At 45.3% G+C, this 18657-nt stretch overlaps 1 protein-coding gene across 2 annotated transcripts in view; it reads left to right on the top strand.

Moving 5' to 3' along the window:
• Positions 1 to 13456: 13456 nt before the first annotated feature.
• Positions 13457 to 18657, top strand: part of ELOVL6 (ELOVL fatty acid elongase 6) — a 79890-nt gene continuing 74689 nt past the window's right edge. The window contains exons 1-2 of one of the 2 annotated variants that reach the window (XM_041395778.1): positions 13466 to 13513; positions 13671 to 13732. In XM_041395778.1, coding sequence (XP_041251712.1) covers positions 13719 to 13732 — 14 coding nt within the window. In that variant the 5' untranslated portion in view covers positions 13466 to 13513; positions 13671 to 13718. Of the gene's footprint in view, positions 13733 to 18657 lie in introns of both variants that reach the window. The other variant, XM_041395777.1, reaches the window with a different exon arrangement.

Here is an 18657-nt window from a genome sequence, read left to right as displayed (position 1 = left end):
AATGAAAATTTGAACGTTTAGGTTTCAAAGGCATTGAGATTAAATTTTGGCTTATCCTAAAATATGCTATAGGAGCAGAGGAAAACATGGGATCCAACTTAATTCAGCTGAATTCATGTGTGATCACTTGAGACTGAATTCTCTATTACATTTAGCTGCATTTGCTAACAAAGTTTAATCCAGTCTTGTTTTTTTCTTTTTTGTTTAATAATTACAGTTTATGGTACAACTATGCTCATGCTGCAAACTAGATAGTTCCTATATGTGGATGTCTGGCTGTAATGCTATTTCTAATAAATTTGGACTCCTTTTTATTTTTCATTTCTTACTATTTAAATGAAAATTATTTCTGATATTAAATAGTTCTAGATGTTGAAGAAAAGGTGCTAAAAATGACATATTGAATGCTTGGAAAGTTGATTTCAGTAAATACGCATGAGTTTGGACAAATTAAACAAATCTTGCCAGAAGATCCATTAAATATTTTTTTTTATCTAGGTAGTGAGAGATGCTTATAATTTATATAGTATGACTTGCCCTTAAAATGTCTTTTACAGTTAAGGTTCTTATGTCACCTGTATTTATAAATTATTTGAATGAAGGGGAAATCAACCAGTTCCTTAACATGTGACTTAGGGCAACATTTGTCCACCAGACTCTGAAAATATGAAGATAGTGAAGAAACAGATGTTGGAGCAAGGAGGTGATTACTATGGCCAGCAGGAAGACAGGGGCTACAGATGTGCTACCAAGCCTGAAACCTTCATTTTCCTCATCATGCTTGTACTTTGACTCAGTCTTCCCTGCTGCTAGAGCTACAATGCAGCTTTTTGCAGACAGAGTTTGTTCTGTTAGAAAAGAGGGTGGTGACCTTCCAGGCTGGAATTACAGATGAATGCCTTTGGAAAGGCAGCAGGAAAACTGTCCTCAGTTTCAGCTGTCAAAAATGAAAGGCATGTCTACATCAGTCATGGTACATATAGGCACACACAGTTCTGAATTGATCTCTGGTCCTACTTAAGAGTTACAAACAGGTTACAATACACAAAATGCTATTTTGTTGCATGTTACATTGCATTTTACAAAATACCTAGGAGATATTTTACATTGAGGGTTAATGTTGTTTTCCTTCAATAATATGTATGGTAAAGAAAGGTGCATAGTAACTTAAAACACAGGCATAAAAAAGAATTATTTTTATTATTTCTATTAAAAAAAAATCAGTAGTGACAACATTGAATGCATGTAATTATCTAACACTTTCCCAAAAATAATTCCCCTTCTATTTCAGTTTCCTTTCTCTTCACTCTTCATAGACCCTCAGTAGTTTTTGTCCCTGCTATTTTTCTTGTAGCTCAAAGCATGGCTTCCCTGCAGAGAAAACAAATGAAAGGAGTTTAGCCATTGATTTCAAAAGGGACTTGATTTGACTCCAGATCGTCTTCCTGGCCATCACAAAAAAAGAGTAAGGGCTGAAACACACAGTCTAGGAGCTTTTATGGAAATTCAAGTCTTTATTCTGAATGCACTCAGGTGCAGCGTTTCACAGGAAATTTCCAAAGGTTCAGCCAGATGATAGAAATCAAAAGTACAGTCTCACAGCCAGTCTGACCACTTTGCCTGAGACTGAAAATCATGAGGATTTCCTTTGAGCAGGGCTGATCCCAATAAGTGCATCAGGCCTCTGAGGTTAAATGTATTGAAAGGCAGTCATTAATGTCACTGGAGTTATAGCAGGGATGCATTTATGCTGAGAGAAATCTGTGGTGTAGAAGTACAAAATGCCAAGCTCAGTTGAAAGGTTTTGGGGCATGTGTGTGCAGATGGGTAGAAAGATGTGATTTCTTTCTGCTCTGTTTGATATTTGGTTTTTTATTTTATTAAATTTTTGGAGTAGTAATTTATTCGATGCAGCATGTAGTGCTATTTGTCATCCTTATTCCTTCAACCATTCCAAAATCGAGGCTTACCAGTTTTGGGTGGCACATTTCAGGTCACTAAACTGGGAAATGAAATGAAACTGGAAAGCCTGTAGAAGTAAACCACAAGGAAAAACTCCTAAAGGACTGCTATTATCAGAGCATTGAAGAACAAATACAGAAAAAATATGCCTGTGTCTCCTATTTATCTGAGCTAAACAGTGACTGTGACCTACAGAAGTTGTGGACAGGACAAGGTCTGTTTGTCTAGACGCCCACGACAACATGGACACATATAGCACTTTCTTCAACGCTCCTGAGGGAACACCTTAGCCTGTCCACAGCCAGTCTAGAAGCTTTAATTTATAGATGCCAGCATGCCAGTAGTATTGGAAGGTTTTCCAGTTTTGCTCTGCAATTGGAGCAAAATCTCTCCCATCACTATGCAGAGACCATAGTAACTCTGTGTGTGCATGAATATTAGCTTTGTTGGAGCACAATCTCCCTACCAAGGAGGTCCTTCAAAAATGCCTAATTATTCTAAGGTAAATTCAAGGTGAACCCACAACCCTTCTTGAATGTGAAGGCAGAAACTGTCCCCAAAATGCAGATCAATGAAGGTGTCAATGAAGGCATATCAGAAAGAATAAGTCAGTTATACATTTTATTATTCATTCTGATCTCTCAGGAGTCTTTGCAAAATCCTTTAATGAAAAAGTGATTTGGAATGTTTGCACTGGATGTGGAAGTGATATAAAGTCCTTCTCTACATTGCTGTCGGCAGAAGAAAAATCTGTGATGGAATGCATGGTAGACTTGAACCAGCTGATGTCAACTGACCTTCCTCCACTGATTTCCACATAACTAAAGTGGTTGACCCTCATTAAAAATCTGCCCCAGTAATTCTAGTCCTTCTCCAAATCTGTTTCTTATTAGCAAATGAGTTTCCTGAAGTACCTTCATCCATCTTGTGCTCTTCTTCCTATCTAATATTTTCCAGAGTAAGACATCCTTCACTAGAATACATTTCACTAGGTTAATTCTCCTGAGGTTTATAAATAACAAGTCACATAAGCACAGCATCGTATTTGCTGTATCTGCTTCATTTATTTCAATACAATTCAGTTGTATTTCCCTGCATGGAAGCAGCAGGAAATAGCCTGCAAGTACCTAACAATACTCAAGACAGTACAAAAGATTGTACTGAGTAATGAACTCAGCACAGCTCAAACATCCAATGAAGCTGTGACAAAAGCCTCTCACAGGCCACAACTTACAGAGCCAACCTCCAAATTACCTCCTGGTGCAAGAGTCTTGATTCTCCCTGCAAAATAGAGGAGGAAGCAACACTAAAATCTAGTTCAGCAGCTGGGCCCACTTATCAGGGTTTCTCAGTCCTAAGGCTGGTGCTTACCATCCCTCTATTCAGTGGAGAGAAATGGAACCTGGCACTGGGGAAGAAAGCCTGCTAACAGGCTGGAAATTGCTGTATAGACTGCAGAAATTAATTAAATTTCCACTGGAGCAGAGAGAAACAAATAGTGAGAGCTCTTGTTCTCTGCAACTAAAATTTACCTGGGAACAGAACACTAGAGCTCAGGTGCCTGGCTCTAGGGTTTATTCAGTGTCTATCCCAAACCAAACAGTGACACCATTGCAACCAACAGGACCTTAAAATCAGCGGGGGAGAACTGTTACTGACCCCATCCCTTGAATCAGCAGCCTGGGAAAGCCCTCAGGAACACCTGCTGTTGGGAGTGGGGGCTGTGGAGGGCTTACTTGGATTTTAGCACTGACTGGCCCTTTTGCCCAAGCCTGGGTTTGGGTCTGGTCATTACCCAGCAGTGTCCAAAACGCAGGCTCCAGCAGAGGGCACAGCCACCCAGCAGAAGCAGGGAGCTGGGCCAGCAGCAGAGGCAGTGCCAGCAGCAGGATGTTCCTGGGAGCAGAGATCACACAATCACAGAATCTGCTGAGTTGGAAGATACCCACAAGGATCATCGAGATCATCTCCCAGCTCTGCAGAAGGCTATCCCCAAGAATCACACCGTGTGCCTGAGAGCATTGTCCAAATGCTTCTTGAGCTCTCTCAGGCTTGGTGCTGTGGCCACTTCCCTGGGAAGCTGTTCCAGTGCCCAACCACCCTCTGGGTGAAAAATGTTTTCCTAGCATCCAACACAAACCTCTCCTGACACAACTTCAGGCTGTTCCCTCAGGCCTTGTCATTGGTCACCACAGAGAAGAGATCAGTGTCTGTCCCTGCTCTTCCCCTCATGGGGAAGCCATAGACTGCAATCAGGTCCTCTTCTCTATGCTGAACAGACCAAGTCTGTTCCTTCTAAGGCTTCCCCTGAAGGTCCCTCACCATTTCCACTGCCCTCCTCTGAACACTCTCTAAAAGCTCAGCGTCTTTCTTATATTGTGGTGCCCAAAACTGCCCCCAGCACTCAAGGTGAAGACACCCCAGTGCAGAGCAGAGTGGGACAATCCCCTCCCTTGCCCAGCTGTCCCTGATGTCCCCCAAGACAGGCTTGGCTCTCCTGGCTGCCAGGGCTCAGTGACTCATATTTGACTTGTCACGGACCAGGACCCCCAGCTCCCTTTCTGCAGCGCTGCTCTCCAGCCTCTTGTTCCCCAGTCTGCATGTACATCCCAAGTGCCAAATCTGGCACTTTCCCTTGTTGAACTTCATATGGCTGGTGAAGTCAAAACGCTCAGTAGAACTGGCTCCTGCTGACCCCAGATGCACCCTAAGAGGATCTGGGGCCCTTTTCTAAAAACACCCTGGTCCCTGCCACTTCCAAGAGAGGTGCAGCATCTGCTTTTAGCACCAGGGCATATGAGCACCTGGTCTGGGCAGGTTAAAGGAAGGTAGCATAGCCAGAATGTTGGTGGTTTTTTGGTTGGGTTTTTTTGGTGGTTTTTTTTTTTTTTTTTTGGGGGGGGGGTATTTGTTTTATTTGGGTTTGGGTTTTTTTCAATGTTATGTTTGATCTTATTTTGGATATGTGCATCAGGCAGGCTTCCTAAGCTGGCAGCTGAGTTTTACTATTTCTTCCCACTAAACTCAGGTTCTAGATTCAGGAGTATTTGTGAGTCACCTGGTTAGAAATGTGCTTGCCTTGCAAGAAACAGAAAACCTACCAGCTGTAACCTGTAAAGAGCTTTTCTGCCTAGTTCAACAGGGAGACATGGGCCTGAGGTGTAGTGGGGCATGGAGGGCCTTCCTCTCTGAGCTGGGACAGCTCTGCTTCCTTTCCCCTCTATTAGCCTCTTCAGCATTTCAAATGGACCAAAGCAAAGGCATTCCTCCTTTTCAGCCAACAAGTGAGGAGAAAGTGATAAACATCCTTCAGGGAGTTACAAATCAGGAGATGTGCCTTCCTTGTGCGAAGGAGAGCTCAGGGACCACTTCTTCCTGTGATGCCTCCCAGTGCTCATTTCAGCTCTGTGTTCTCCCCAACAAGGGCTCTCCCTCTGCGGCATGATTGAAAGCACACTTGAGCTTTCTGTTCGTCTCTGCAGAGCATCATGGCAAGTGCAATTGTCATATTATACAACATGACAGCAATTAACACCTAGCTACAGCACTATGGCATCGAGGTCTTTCTTCACTGATGGCCACAAATCACAGACAAGAATTTACACTATGAACAGTATGAATAGGGTACATTTTAATTACATGGACAACATATGTAACAGATATGAAATGTAACAATTATGCTTTGTACATAAGCACTTTCCTTCTAAGGCTCTCCCTACATTTGAAACTCAGTAATGAATTTAGCCTTCTGAATCAGCTGTGATGGGAGAATTTTGCTCTTTAGAGAGAAAATGAAGCACAGAAGTGACTTTTCAGAAGCATCTTGGAAACTCTGCCATTGACCCATTTAGGCTTAATGAATAAAACCCATAAAGTTCACAGGTTTGGCGTGTAACCATAAATTGTGTTTGCACATGCCTGCTTCTTGGGCCTGACTGAAACCCAACAAATATTCTGTTGATTCCTGCAATAAAGAGTCAGCACTTTGACCTTCAGAGATCATGCCATGACACAAGTTGTAAGAAGCAAGTGATGAAATTTCCTGTCTTCTGGGTGTTGATTTGAACAGATGAGGGGTTCAGATAGGAAATACATTGATTTGCTGTCCTTCCTAAAGAAAGCTAGTGAAGAGCCCTATATGGAAATGCAAAGAATCTTCCTCTGGTCAGTTCCTCGTGCTGATCAGGGCTCATATCTGACCTGTGTATTCAAACCTTAATCCAATAGTCATATAAGCATGCTGGAAAATTAATCTCTCTTGTTTGGACTGTCCTGGACAAGGGAGAGAGAAATGAGGAAAAAGGATCTTGGGATAAAAGACAGTGGTATATTTCTGTATGTTCCTATGTGAAGGCAATTCTTATCCCTGGAAGGATCTTTCCCAATATCTGTACTTTTGAAAATGTTGGAGAAAAATCCCACAGTTCCAAATTTTATCACCGTTTGTTCATATTCAATATTACTTAAGCTGATATAATAATGTCCTACTTTATGTCCATGTGACAACTTATATATGTCCCTCATACCAGAACTCTGAAACCCCTCATTTCCAATTGAGAGCCAAACTTTAAACAGGGCCCTCTCCCACACCGAGCACAAGTTAACTAAGCTGAGCAAACCTGAACCTATCCCTTTCTGATCAGAATAGTTGGCCCAAGGCTAATCTATTTCAAGCACTCTGCTTCTCTGAGTGAGAAGTTGTGTCTGCTGTAAGCTTGCAATGCTGCAGGCTTATCCTTGGACAGCAGCTGGCTGTAGCAATATGCATTTCCCAGTTTACAGATTGGTAGATAGATGACCACTGAAGCAGGAAAACAAGATTAAAACAAGCAGATAGCTGGAACTGAGGAACAACCTGTCTGCTCAGTAATGTATAAAACCCAGAGAGAACTGACACCTCACACTTTAGCACCCTTGCCATACTTAGCAGGTGGTCTTTCTTCCCTGCCTATCCCACAGCCCCTGGAGGTGTTTCAAGAGTTGAAACTTACTGGCTCACTTGGCCTTTTTGAAAAAGTGCAAGGGAGCATCTCAGTTCCAGCTGTACCACCAAGCACACTACTCACCCTTTCTATGGGCCAGACCTGACCTTTCAGGGAGCCAACACAATTCATTGCACAAGCTATTTGCCCTTCTTTTTTTAGATGAATTACTGTAATGAGCAGCATCAGCTGATGGAGGGGCCAAGGGAATGCCAGGGTCGCAGAAGCACGGGGAATGCACGACCAACAGGAGAGCAAGGAGCAGAAACTCCCCTTCTGTGGCAACCAGGCTGGTTCAGCCCTTCCACCCAGGACTTCCTGCCAGTGTGGCAATCGGTTGGAGTTCAGAGAGCAAGATGACATGTTATTTTGGAACACTCCCCAAATAGCATTCATCCTCCAAACAACTGTAATTCCTGTGGCACTTGTGTTGGAATGCAAACAGCTTGAGGCACACAGGCATGGTTATGTGCTCAACTGCAGGTGATTGCATCCACGGGTAGGTAGGCTAGGGTATCCAGCACATTTCTGGGGCTGGTACAGAGGACATGAGACTTAGGGAAGCAGCTCCTGGAGGCCAAGAAGAATACTGGAGGATATCTCAAATAGCAGTACCAGGCACCTATCTCTCTGAAAATGAGTTGAGACGGAACAACTTATGTTAAGGGTCCTCAGCCATGATGTAACATAGCTCCAGCTACACTGATGAAACTGCTGGGATATAGGATACTACAAGGCTTGAGTAGCAGGGGCAGAGCCTGCCCACAGACTTCCCCAAACCTTTGAAACAGTGACAGCAGATTCAACATACAGCTGGGTACAAAAACTTACCCTTGACCCCACTGACTTCCTACAAAAATCCTTGTAGTTTTATTAGCATCATAATTTGTTCTCCTTTCTTCATGTATTCAATCTAATGCTATCATAGACCACTTTTTTATGCCAACAAAAAGTACTTATGAAGCCAAAAAATACATGTGCAGAAGATGTTCAAAGATGTGTTTAAAAATTAAAAGAAGCCCTTTAAAAACAGCTTATCTGTGCAACCGTGCAACTGTTTCCATAAAGCATTTCTTTCTTGTACTTTAAAGTGCGTGCATCTCTAAAACACAAAGTAAAGTAAGTAAAGTTCTTTTCTACAATATTTTTCCACAGATTCCAGATGGCACAGAACAAGTAACTTTGCTATTGAGAACTAAAGGTTTTAGAGGAGGTGACTATAAAGATTTCTTTATCTTTTGCACCCCTTTCCTCGTTGATTGTAGGGTTTAGTCTGACTGATGAAGTGAAAGAACAAGAGAAAAGCTCAGCAATCATTTCCCGTTTTCAGTCTTGAAGAATCAGCTTAAGCATTATTTGAGGCACCATTACTTTTTTGATAATTCCCTAAAAGTGAATGTGATCAAATATTTGTATGGTTAAATGTCTCATTATTGCATGGAGGAGTGAGACCTTCTTTTTCCTCTTTCTAATCAGTGAGCCTTTGTGCATACCTGTATGACCTCAGCAGCAGCAGGAAGATTATGCAGCATACCTATGACTTAGTCCTGTCCTTCATTTTGGTAATCTCTACATGGCACTTGTGTAGCACATTCACATTTGATCTAATAACAGCAGTAAGTAATCATAACCTTAACAGTTAAGCAATAATTAACAGGAATTAAATCCTGTTCCTGCTGTGAAGGAGCCCAAGTGATAATTTTTATCTTCAAGTAGGCATCAAGTGGGCACCATTTCCAAATCCCACCGCTGACTCCATTACCTCAGACAGCAAGTGTGCCACCATATCTAGTCCCTGCTGAGACCAGCAGGTCTTTCCAGAGCAAGATACAGCACAAAGTTCTGCAGCAGAATTGCAGTCTGTTTGCACTGCAAGCTGGAACAGTTGGGATGGAGCCTGTAAGCCATTTGGCAATGCCACTGTTGCATTATCAGGGTTTTCTTACGGAAGGGAGTGAACTGATTTGTTCAGGAGTGATAGCAGTATCAGTTGTGTTGGCTCTGGAAGCAGTTAAACCTGCACAGAGCAGAAGCAGGTGAAAAGTCCAGGCCTGTTTGATGACACTTTCCTAATCACAGCTGGCAGGCAATCTCACTGCTAGAGGGTGAAATCGTGAAGAAAAAAACCCAGCCACAAGATTTTCAGGGTGCCCAGTATTTTGCTCTGCAGCCACTTTATCAAAGCACTTGTCAGCTTTTTGCTCACTTTCCAAGATCATGAAATATGCAGAAACAGGTTTTCAAGAAATCCAAACTATAAAAAAGCATGGAAACTAAAGGTAGAAGTACACACATTTGTTGCTATGTTTACATATTTTCACTCTTTACCCAAAATACAGGCATATCTACTCAGACACTGGTAATAACAACACTAGGCATCTGAAGCCATGTTTTCTGCTTCTATGTATTTTGTACTGCAATGTAAAATTTAAATGGTCTGTAGAATCTGATTGCACAGACCCCATTACTTCAACCATATTTTCCATTTTAAACTTAATTAAATTAAAAAGTAATACATAGGAATGACAAGAAAATATATAGATTAACATCAAATACCATAAGTCAGTTCCTATTCCAATCTCTGCCATAGACCTTTATCATGACCTCAGCATGCAAACAGGTTGTTCAGCACAGGCATCCAGCTGCAAAATTATGTGTTCATATTTGAGCTTTTTCGCCTTTTGCTTCTGCATCTTGCCTCCTTGCCTTACAAAACAGATTCTTTTTGTTGAGTTCTGAATAATGAAAGCAATTTATTTTCTCTCCCATTTACTAATATCATCCTACACAAGGTTGTAGGGAAGGAAGGACGCTGTTGTGTTGTGCTTTCCCCAGCTTGCACGGATGAAGCACTCCACAGGTCTGCAGATGTACTGGCAGATAATGCAGAAAAAGGCTTGTGTCTTTTGCCTATGAATGAATACCATCTGGGATATGCTGAGAACTGCTACTAGTGTGTGCAAAGATAGCAAATACAAATTTGGTGATTTATATGGAAATGGCTGTAAGGAGGGAGGTCTTGCTGTTGGATTGTGCTTTATATACAAGATGTCATGTGATCTAAACCCACAGATATTTTCCACTTCTTGCCACAAACCACAGGCTAGAGCTTCAGCTCAAACTGAAGAATGCTTCTGGTTCTTATGGCTGTGAAGGAAATACTGAGAGGGGCTGAGAAGTGAACCATGTGAAGACAAAGATAAAATTACCCCACTTTCAGCATTAAGCTTTTATTGAGCCAATCTAAACCATAGCCCTGACAATGAGGAGGGGCAGATCTGAGCCACCCACAAGGGCTGCACCCTGGAGCTGCTGCCCAGGCCCAGCATGCCCTCTGCAGCTTGCTCCTGCCCATCATCTTTTCTGTGGTAACTGTCATGAGCTGCACTAAAAATGTTTCAGAAGAGCTCAGATCTAGGTGGCTTCAGAGCACGCAGGTGACTTCTAAGCATATGATCAAGCTGAAGTTCCTGGGTTCTGTAGCATGACAGAAGGGAGTACATTGAGACATAGGCTATTTTACAGGCCTTAAAGATGACACAATAATCCTGCTTTAAATTTCCTTGTAACATTGTAATTCAGGTTAATGTTTACTATTAATTTATTATGTGCTAACCCTTCCTGTGTACAACAGTTGGTTCGTAGGGTTGCTTAGACTTAGCATGGAATCCATTCAAGCAGCTTCCCAGCAGCCCATGGTTGAGATCAGGAGAAATGCACTGGCACAAACAATTTGCAGGCCTGAGTTGCCAGGTAGACTTGGGCTGGACACAAATGACCTTTGTCCATTCTTGGTTCATTGCTTGGCACTTGATAAAATCTTTCTCTATGTTAGGACCATTCATTCTTGATACTAACTCCCACTGCCTTATCCAAGAACATCACCGAGCTGTTTCTAAATCATGGGGTATATAGAAGAACCCAGTTTTCCATGGCTTCCATTATTGCATGTAGCTTTCATTTCAGGTACACCAAATCGCAGACAGAGAGATTAAATCTTTTGATGCATTAATTGATACAGCTGGAAATAAGCTCTTGAGCACACAGGTCTCCTTCAAGTCTTTGTGTGTTTTAGTAATTGATGTCATGTTTAAATCACAGTGTCAACTCTCATTGCCACTTACTATACCTTATGTTGACTTGTCAGCAGTATAGCATCTCATTTCCCAGCAGCTGCTAAGAGTTTAGCTGAGACCTAGGTATACATCAGCAAGACAAACTATTCAAAATTACTTCTAACAGCAATAGAAGCCTAATGGTTTTTGCAATAAATTAACTCTATGACACAGAGGGAAAAGTATTTGCTTAGTAGCAGAAATGATAATGGTAAGGTGCCCAACCTGATCAGAGAGTTGTCTGTAAATCCTGAATGAAGCTGCTCATATTATTCAACCAAAAGGTCTTGGGTAAATGAAAATGGCATAAACATGTATCTGTATGTATCATTTACCTGCTATGCCTTCTACACAGCCTTAGGAGACATGCTAAATAAAGGGAATGAAAAGTAATGCTCAATAACTATCCACTTACTGAACGAGATGGGCACCCCATAAAAAACCACAACAATATAGAGGTATGCACATGAACAAGCACAGAGGGACTAACATTTTACTCCCTGTCTCTTGAGACCACGTAATTCTCCCCACATCCTTTCTCCTGAGAGACATTTCCTACTTTCACTTCAAGTTTGTGCTTTTATGTGAGAACTAATTAAATTACTTCAAAAATGGTTACATAAAAGTTCTTTTCCTTTAAAATAGACTGTATGTTTTTGTTTACTGTTCTTGACTGTGATCAGTTTAATCAACTAGAAGCAGGTCTTACAAACTCCTCAAGGCTAAGAAGGTTTTTATGCTTTTCCATTGTTCACACAGATTTTGCAAGTGACCCCAAACTTGAGGATTAACTTGTAGATAGTAATGTGCTAGGGGAAATTTTCAGGTAGAGCAGGACAGGAAAGGAAGTAAGAGTCACTGCAGATTGTTTAACCTATGCAGAAGTTGTGAGAGCTATAGAAAACTTGGAAAAGTCCCCAGTGAGTTTTTGAGACTCACATGAATCTCAGTAGGCTTTTGTATTTCCAGACTGTTTATGTATTTCCTAAAAGTGTGAGTGTACATTTTCAAGTCTTGCTGTGAATTACCCTCTACCTGATGTCTTGCACTTTGCAATGAAGGCTGAATGCCACTGGATGCTTTGCAAGTCTGGTTGGCAGTTGAGCTCCCAGGTATACAGAAACCCTGCAGAGGTAACAGTCAACCTTATCTGAAGCCCCATGGCCATCCTAACCCTAAAGGAGCCCTTGTCATAACATAAATTTCCGCTTCATCCTGTGCACTCTACGCCATGGCCATCCTAACCCTAAAGGAGCCCTTGTCATAACATGTTATAACTTTCAGCTTCATCCTGTGCACTCTACCAGCTCTGACAACAACTTTAAGAAGCTGCCAGTGTAAGGGAGCAGGTCTTCAGAACTTTGGGCTAATGTGCTGAAAAACATGACTCTGAAGAGCGTGGTAGTCCAATTGCAAGCAGGATCATCAGATTGGTTAGCTGTTGATGTCTCAATACTTGAGGGCTCTCTTTTTTCATTTCTTCATTGCTTGGGTTTAATGATACTAAAAACTTCCATGTCAATGAGAACTGAAGTCCAGGAAAGTCAAGAGCACTTTGCTGACCTTGCTGGACCTGCTGGCTTATGCTGGCTTCTTTGACCCTGTTTTCCTCCTGCCTTAAGACTTCAAGTTTAGTGGGGGCTGGGACCACTCTTTTAGCTCGGCTTGTACTGCAGTGCACATCCAGGATGCTGCTGGAGTAGGAAGAGCTCAGCTGGAAACAGCAAGTGGCAGATGAGACGGGAAGGAAATAAAGGCTACATAAACCCCGTGTGACCCAACTGCGAGAGCGGCTCAGCAGGTGATGGCTAGACTTAGTGTCTCTGCCCCATGCATACTGTAACATCCAAAAGCGTGTCTGTGCACAGCAGGGAGCTCGGGGCCACCTGGCTGCAGGACGGTGCCCCCCGCATGGGGACACCCAGCCTCAGCCGCTGTCCCCGCAGCAAGCTGGACCCGGCTGGGCAGGGGGGCCGAGAGCCCACTCCCTCGGGATGGAGGCAATCGCAGCAGGTGCGCTGGGATCTAAATGCAAAAAAAGGACGTGTCGGGGGTGTGTAGGCTTCTTCTGGAGAAGGGTATGGGTCTGCCCTTCTGGCTAAATTCGAGCTTGTGCTTTTAGGTTCACGGCTGGCCGGCAAGGGCACGCAGGGCGCTGCGGCATGGATTCAACACAGGGGTGGGGGCTTCCTATTTTTGTAGCTATTTTTGACAGCCTGCAGTGTGTGTGTAGGGGGGGGTCCTTCCTGCCAGGAGTGCAGCCCCGGCGCGGTCCACGGAAGAGCGCCAGGGCTGTGCGAGGGGCGGCGGGGGGCGGGGGTCCCGGGCGGCGGCGGCGGGCGGGCACTAAGACCGCGCCGCCCCCGGGCGCTGCGCGGCGGCCGCAGAAGAGGAGGAGACCGGCGGGCCCGGGAGGAGAGGCGCGGAGGGGAGCGGAGCTATGCTAAACCCGGGGTACCGCTGAGGCGGGGCGGGCCAGGCCAGAGGCGGGGGCTCTCCGGCGGCGGGCGCGCAGGGGCCCGGCTCCCGAGGCGGCGGCAGGCAGCATCTCGGCGCGGGGAGCGGCTCCGCAGCCACCGGGCCAATGAACATGTCAGTGTTGACTTTGCAGGAATACGAATTCGAGAAGCAGTTCAACGAGCATGCGGCCATCCAGTGGATGCAGGAAAACTGGTGAGTGCCGCCCCCGGGCCCCGCCGCCCGCCCGCATCGGGGAGGCGCTGAGCCCATCCGGGTGCGCGGGTTGCGCCCGGCCGGCGCGGTGCGGCTCGGCTCGGCTCTGCGCCGCCGTGCGCGGGCACACGGGCGCTGCTGCCGGGGCTACCTGCTCGCCCGGGCGGGGTCCACCCCGCCGGGTTACACAAGGCCGGAGCATCCCGCCGCGGGCGCGGTGCGGTGCGCTGCGGGGCCCGAGCCCCACCGCCGCCCCCTCCCGCCGCGCCCCGGCCCTCCGGCTGGCCTGGCGGCGCGGAGCCGCACACGTGCCCCGGCTCTGCCCTCGGCCTTTCTTGCCTCCATCCTTGCCCGACCCTACCGCTCCCCGCGCTGCAGCCTCCTTCAAACAAGTTGCGGGTTTGCCCGCGCTCCCCGCGGAGCCCCTTTGCCTTCCCCCTCCCCTCCCCCAGCTCGTATTAAACTTCATTTGCAGCCATGCGGTTATTAACTTTCCCAGCGTGTGCGTGCGGCCGGGGAGCCAGGGCGAGCCGAGCCGCGGCGGGACCGGGGCTGCGCATGGACCCGTCGGGGCTCCCCGGGTCGCGGCCAGCCGGAGCCTGACGGCCCCGCGAGGGGACACACGGTCACTGCCTGGCCCGCCGAAGGGGAGTGGCTGTGCCGGGAGGCTGCTCTCTGCCAGGCACTGCCCCGGGGGCATCCCTGGGCCTTGGCCGGTAGCAGGGAGACGAGGATGGAGAGAGGACCCCTGTGCCCTTCCCCCCTCCGCGGAGCCCTCTGAGCTGTCCTAGGGGCCGGGATCCCTCTCTCGATGACATTTGCCCACCTTGCCCCGGTCCTTGTCCTAGCTTTGACCACCTGCACCGGCCTTGTGTTCACAGTCTGTCCCCACTCACCTGTGCCTTGCTGGTGCACTGTCCCTGACCACCCTCTCCTAGTGCCCAGTCTTGCCCTTTCTGCTGCTCCTGTGGTCTCTCTCTCCAGCTAGCCCCCAGCTTTTGCTTTGCCTGCAAGCCCCCCGTGGCAGGGCTGTGTGCCCTTTTGAACCCCTGAGTGAGGACCTTCCCCATGCCACCCTCATGGGACAGTGGTAGTATAGGACTGCCTCTGGGCCCATGCTTTGGTGTCTACATTTGTAGGGCAGAATGGTCCAGGATCCTAGGTGAATCTCAGCCAGGGATATGCTAGAATCCTTTAGTGATTTGTCTGGAGAATTTTAAGGGCAGTATAATTAAAATGACCATTTAAGTGCATGTATGTCTCCCTCTGTTCTGCAGGTAAGCTCATCACCTCTTGAAGGGTGCCTGGTGTCACTCATGTTTCAGGAGAAAGGAGACCACATAGATATTCTTGGGCTGGGAGTATTGGATGCTTCCCATTCTGTCCATGTTCCAGAAGAAAATTGGCATCAGAATAGGACATGCTGGTGAAAGAGGATGGAGGGGGTGATACATGAGTGTATATAATAATCAAATAACCCAGAAGAGATACAGTTTATTTAAAATAACATGCCTAGCAACTAGCACTCCTGCATCTTCTCCCTGACTCTCCTGTGCTTCATGATGTGACCTTGGGAACATTACATAACCTCTCCTAGGCCTCAGTTTCCCCAGCAAAGAAAGACCAGGGGAGTGAGGGATAATAATGCTGAAATGCCCTTATGAGGTGCTTTAATGACTTAAGTAATGTTTACTGAGTGCCTTGAAGATGTCAGGTACTACATAAATACCAAGCAGTGTTGTTGAAATCTCTCTGGCAGTTTCATGTGCTGCAGAGGTCGTCAGATGGGGTTCTGTAACGCCGGGCTCCCACTTTCCAGGTTCAGAGGAGGAGACTGTCAGTGTTACGCTGCTGCTGTACAGCTAAAGAGGCACAATCATACATGTCCACATGCTTTTCAGTCTAGTTTCACCTTCTCTGAGGGAGCTGATGAATTAATGTCTTTGTATCTTGTGAAAGTGAAGGAGAATGATCTTCTTGTGTCCTGGGAATAATTTTGGAAATTAAATAGAGCTGTGGCCTCTGAGGTCTCTGTTGTGGCAGGCTTTTCTTTAAAATGCTGCTGAAGACTCTTCCAAGTTTCAGGTTAAATTGTGCATTTTTATCTTGAAGAAATGCTCTTGCTTAATGAAGCAGGTCCTGTTCAAGTGCTTGAGTTTTGCAGGGAGCTGAACTGGTAAAATATAGCAGCGTTTTTTGCTTCCTGTCAGGATGACTCAATAGGTTTGTGTATGCAGACATCAGTGGCAGAGTACGTGGCTCCTGCACTTTGTAGGTGTAGCCTTAATGTACACATCCTTAACATAAGAGCCATCCGAGATGAAGTTGTCAAGTAGCAGTATGTAGGAATAAACATGTTCCTGTGCTCTTTGAGCAGGAAGACAGACTAGGGAGACTTGCTTAAGAAAAAAACTGGCAGGATATTATACTGTAATTGTTATTTAAATTAGGGTGCAATACTATTACAATGTATAACAAGAAGGTAAACAAATTCTATAGGTGTGGCATTTGCTATTTTACCTCATCTCAGAACTGTCTTGTTACCTTACAACATGCACACACACAAAAAAAGGCTGTAGGGTGTTAGGGGGCATGAATTGGCTTTAAGGAGTTGACCCTGACTTTTGGATTTTGAAATGTCTGACGAAGTTGCATATGAAGATGTAGTCTAGTTTGAGGATGGATGTGAATCCTTTTACATATCCTCTGAGTTCTGAGCTGGTTAAAGCACCATCATGCTCTTTTAATTAAAGCTGTGTAAGCCTAAAACTGGAAAAGCTTGAACTGAAAGCCTAGGGGTAGTGGTATACACCCCTAGGTACTGGTATGGTTGGTCAGGAAGGATCATGGTGCAAGGTCTGGTTCTGTTCAGCCAAGGCTTGTCCCTCTTTGCCGTGGTCCTTTGAGCCTGCTCCAAGCTTTGTCACTCCCTGGGGCAAGTGCATTTCCTCTGCCCTCACCAGTAGCTGGCACCCAGTCTTTTCTTTCTCCTCCTGGGGATTGTTTGCTTACTGCCATTTGCCCCTGAAAATCCCATCTGAGGGCATATTGGTCTAGTGGCAGTGAATGAGCTCTTCCTTCCTTCATTCCAGATATTCTTGCTTCACTGTATGGAGGAAACATGCATGTCACTGAGACCTCTTTAAAGCTTGGGCCTGGATTAGCAGTGCTGGAAAGGGGGTGCTGTTTTTGAGGAGAAATAAAGAGTCTGTTGCCTGATACTTCTGAGCGGATGGGTTTCATGCCACCCTGAATGCCTGGCTTTATGTTTACACACACCTTTATGGAATAGCCCCCAGACTGCCTGGTTCTTATGCAGGTAGGCAGGTTGGAGACTGCAAAGATGGACCTGCAGCCTGCTGGTCTCTGATGATAGGAGCTGCCAATTAGTTGCCTTCCCTAAATTAACAATGGCAGGATTTCAGGAGGTTAAAGTACAGCAGATCCATTTACTCTCATGAAACTCCTTATACTTTATGTTGTGGGAAAGCTGTTGTTGATACATATCTAAGTATAGTGCCATCAAGTAGCTTTGCTTATAAAATACAGTATCACTTTAAGATATTGTCATATTGTGCTCAAAAATCATGGAAGGTTTGATTTCAGTATGTTCAGGATTAAGTCAAATGTTTATTAAAATAATTGCTTCAGATGATTTCTCAAATCAAATTCTCTCTGCACCTCCTCCAAAACTTCTTCGAAGAGGGAAGTGATATGAAGTAAATAGTCTGCAAAGGTTTTTTTTCCTTTAAGCTGCTGCATGAGAATAAATGCCACTCTAATCCTTTATTTCTTATGGGTAAGTATATTAATATTTGTGGAGAAAATTCACAAATGTTATGTCAGACATGCAGCAAAAAGTGTTGTAGCACTGAGCTCCCGATTCCCAGCTGCAGCCTGTGAGGCAGGAAAAAGCTGGCTGGTACTCAGGAAAGGCAAAGTGACAAACATGCCTGGATGGAATAGTGACCGCTGGAGTCCTCCTTCATCGTGCTGCAGAGCACCAGGTTCAGGCAACAGCACGAAGTGACAGTCGTTCCTGTTATAATTGTCTGGCCAATAATAATTATCTTCAGATGTCTGCTGACGAGGGGCTCGCCAATGGGGAGGCAGGAGGCCTGTGCTGACTGCACTGAGATTATCTGGGAGCGCTGACGTCACACCAGGGCTTGCCTAAAATCACAGAAACTTTTCCTGTGCTGCTCCGCTGGCTGCTGCAGCGCTCCGGACGTCCCTGCCCCAGCCTGATGTCCTCCTGCCAGCTGCTGCCCTGGGCAGGCTCTCCTCAGTCCTCTTTCTCTCCTTCCTCTCCCATTTTGCTTCCTAAAAAGCGAAGGTTTAACCCTTGGCAGCCGGCAGCATGCTCGCAGGTAGTACTGGGAGGAGGACGAGCAGGATGAAAGTGAAACTGGTTATTCCCTAAACGTGCTGTTGGGCTGTGCTGCAGAAACTGGCTGATTTTGTTATCATTATCTGAAGTAATGATTCAGTAGAGAGAAGGACTGCTGGGAATTTTTTGGTATCTGACAACTCAATTCTGAAATCAAGTTAGTGGACCTTGGATGAGGATAACTGTTTATGTATTTGAAAGAAAGCATCTGTGCAGGAAGTTATTTTTTAGCCTTTTGTTAACAAAACTTTTATGAGACAGAGGCAGAAAATGGAGCCTGTGCTGTGAGAAATTTGTCCTTTGTTGTTATTTTCTTTCGAGTCACAACTAGAGATAAATGTGGAAGGGCAGAGGGTCAGCTAATTTGGATTTGTAAATGCACTTGCCTTTTAATAATTCACACAAGCATCATCGTCCTAGACAGGTTTGTTTCCTAAATGCAGAACAAGCTCTCCTCATCCACTTAAGCTGCTCTTACCTCATGCAGAAATCAAGAGTGAGAGGCTGTGAGCGTACCTCTCCAGGCATATGTGCG

Source organism: Onychostruthus taczanowskii, unplaced genomic scaffold (genome assembly GCF_017590055.1).
Source record: "Onychostruthus taczanowskii isolate IOZ18803 unplaced genomic scaffold, ASM1759005v1 scaffold12, whole genome shotgun sequence".
NCBI classification, from domain to species: Eukaryota; Metazoa; Chordata; class Aves; order Passeriformes; family Passeridae; genus Onychostruthus; species Onychostruthus taczanowskii.
Note: the sequence above shows the minus strand (reverse complement) of the source record. Positions and strands in the feature narration are given on the sequence as shown.